This window comes from Etheostoma cragini, chromosome 12 (assembly GCF_013103735.1).
Source record: "Etheostoma cragini isolate CJK2018 chromosome 12, CSU_Ecrag_1.0, whole genome shotgun sequence".
Lineage (NCBI taxonomy): Eukaryota > Metazoa > Chordata > Actinopteri > Perciformes > Percidae > Etheostoma > Etheostoma cragini.
In genome coordinates this window covers 467905-470070 of record NC_048418.1, presented here as the reverse complement: position 1 = coordinate 470070, position 2166 = coordinate 467905, and the positions used below count along the sequence as shown (strand labels likewise).

General features: G+C 59.6%; 1 protein-coding gene across 1 annotated transcript in view; it reads left to right on the top strand.

The window, feature by feature from the left end:
* rasal2 (RAS protein activator like 2) overlaps window positions 1-2166 on the top strand; it is a 35975-nt gene that overhangs the window by 32127 nt on the left and 1682 nt on the right. Inside the window, exons 14-15 of the mRNA XM_034887358.1 lie at window positions 175-553; window positions 873-1449. Of these exons, the coding sequence (XP_034743249.1) occupies window positions 175-553; window positions 873-1449 (956 nt within the window). The remainder of the gene's footprint in view (window positions 1-174; window positions 554-872; window positions 1450-2166) is intronic.

Genomic DNA, 2166 nt, shown 5'->3' with positions numbered 1-2166 from the left:
CAGGGGGCATAAGTATACACCCCCCTATGTTAAAATACAGTGGGCATAAGTATACACCCCCCTATGTTAAAATACAGGTATTATATAATATTCCTGTGGCGCTCTGTGGTGCATTGTGGGTGAATGAGTCCTTCACTTACAGCCCTATTGACGTGTGTGTGTGACTTCCTGCAGCCGCAGTGACGCCCGCAGCCTGCAGTCCCCCCTGGGCGAGGCCATGGAGGGGGGCTACGTCCGTGGGCAGCGCCCCCTGCTGGCCCCTCAGCCCCCCTCGGCCCACGCCAGCCTCTCCGACCCCGAGGACCGGGACGTCCCGCTGCCCAACGGCCGCAGCGTGTCCCTGGTGGACCTGCAGGACACCCAGAGCCTGGGGGGGCCCGGGGCCCCGCCCCCGCCCCACGAGGCCCCGCCCCGCCTCAGCAGGGCCGGCTCGCAGGCGTCCATCGGTCACGCCGTGCCCCCGCTACCCCTCAACTACCCCAGTCCCCTCACGCCGCAGCCGCACCACGCCAAGCCGCCGGCCCGGGACGGGCAGCCGCAGAGCGCTCCGCAGGTCAGTACTGTACTCCAGTACTCCAATACTGTACTCTAGTACTAATGTTGAGGTACTTGTACTTTACTCCAGTCTCTTCTTTTCATGTTACTTTCTACTTCTACTCAGAGAGAAATATTCTACGTTAGTCACTAGTTACTTTAGTTAGATCTTCATGCAGTTAATCAAGTAAAAGTACAGCAGTATTCTCACAGTTCACTGCAGTACTGTAACAGAGTATTATATATAAATATATTATTATATACAGTATTATTTAAGAGTGAGGTATTAGAACCTCTACTGCAGTAAAGTATCTGAATACATCTCCCCCCCGCTGCAGGTGCGGCGTCCGCTGCCCCCGTCTCTCAGCCAGCAGCGCAGCCTGCAGCCGCTGTCCTTCCAGAACCCCGTGTACCACCTGAGCAACCCGGGCGCGCGCCCCGCCCCCCCGCTGCGGTGCGACTCCAGCTCGGAGAACCTGAGCACGGAGAGCTCGCACAACAGCCGCAGCACCTCGGACGACGTGGGCAGCCAGGTGGGGGGGGCGGCGCCGGGCCGCGCCGCGTCCGTCAGCAGCCTGGACGAGTCCGGCAGCCGGCGGAGCGCGCAGAGCGAGGACTGCTCCACGCCGCGCCGCCCGGGGCCGCCCGACCTCCCGCCCGGCGCCGCCACGGCGGTGGCCATCCCCCGGCAGAGCGTGACGGCGGGCACCGCCCACATCGTGAAGGTGGAACAGCAGAGCAGGGGGGGGGGCGGGGCCGGGACGCCGCGCTCCCTCCCGCTCAGCGCCTCGCTGCGCAGCAGCAGCAGCGCCAACACGGAGCCCGCGCACGCCAACCGCCACACGCCCGCCGGCCCGGTGGAGAACGCCCCCCCGCCCCCGAGGGCCGCCGCCAAGACGCCGCAGCAGGTACGGAGTAGAGGCTGACATTTTTTCGGGAATCCCACGGGTCACGGGAATCCCGTGACCCGTGGGATTCCTGCAGGATGGGAGTCATATTTACTATTAATCACGGGATTTGGACGGTACGGATGAATGGTGAACGGGAGCAGACGGGAGCGGGAATCAACCGATAGCAACGACGACAAAAAAATCTAAATGCACCTAAAATGCAAAAAAAAAGTAAATGCACCATTTTGTAGTTTTCCTTTTAATACGCCTACAATGTAACGCAACAAAAAAATAAGTACACGACCCAGCCGTCCCAGAAGCCATCAGGGCTTTTTGTCACGGCTTACCGCCGTAATTCAAAGAGCAGCGATGGAGGGAGAAGAGCAGCGATGGAGGGAGAAGAGCAGCGATGGAGGGAGAAGAGCAGCGATGGAGGGAGAAGAGCAGCGATGGAGGGAGCTAACCGCCGCGGAGAAGTCGATGTGGCAAAAAATGATTTACAGCGCAAAGTCAGAATAATGACATGTCTATTAAGTTCACAGACCTGGTCGGAAAGTCTGAAATATTAATGACGTTTATGAGAGGAGAATGTGACGGTGATAGCACGATGTCCGCTGCTCGTAAGACGTGCTCGGTCTGAGTCAGGTACGCTAGGGACTCAGGTACGCTAGGGACTCAGGTACGCTAGGGACTCAGGTACGCTAGGGACTCGGGTACGCTAGGGACTCGGGTACGCTAGGGA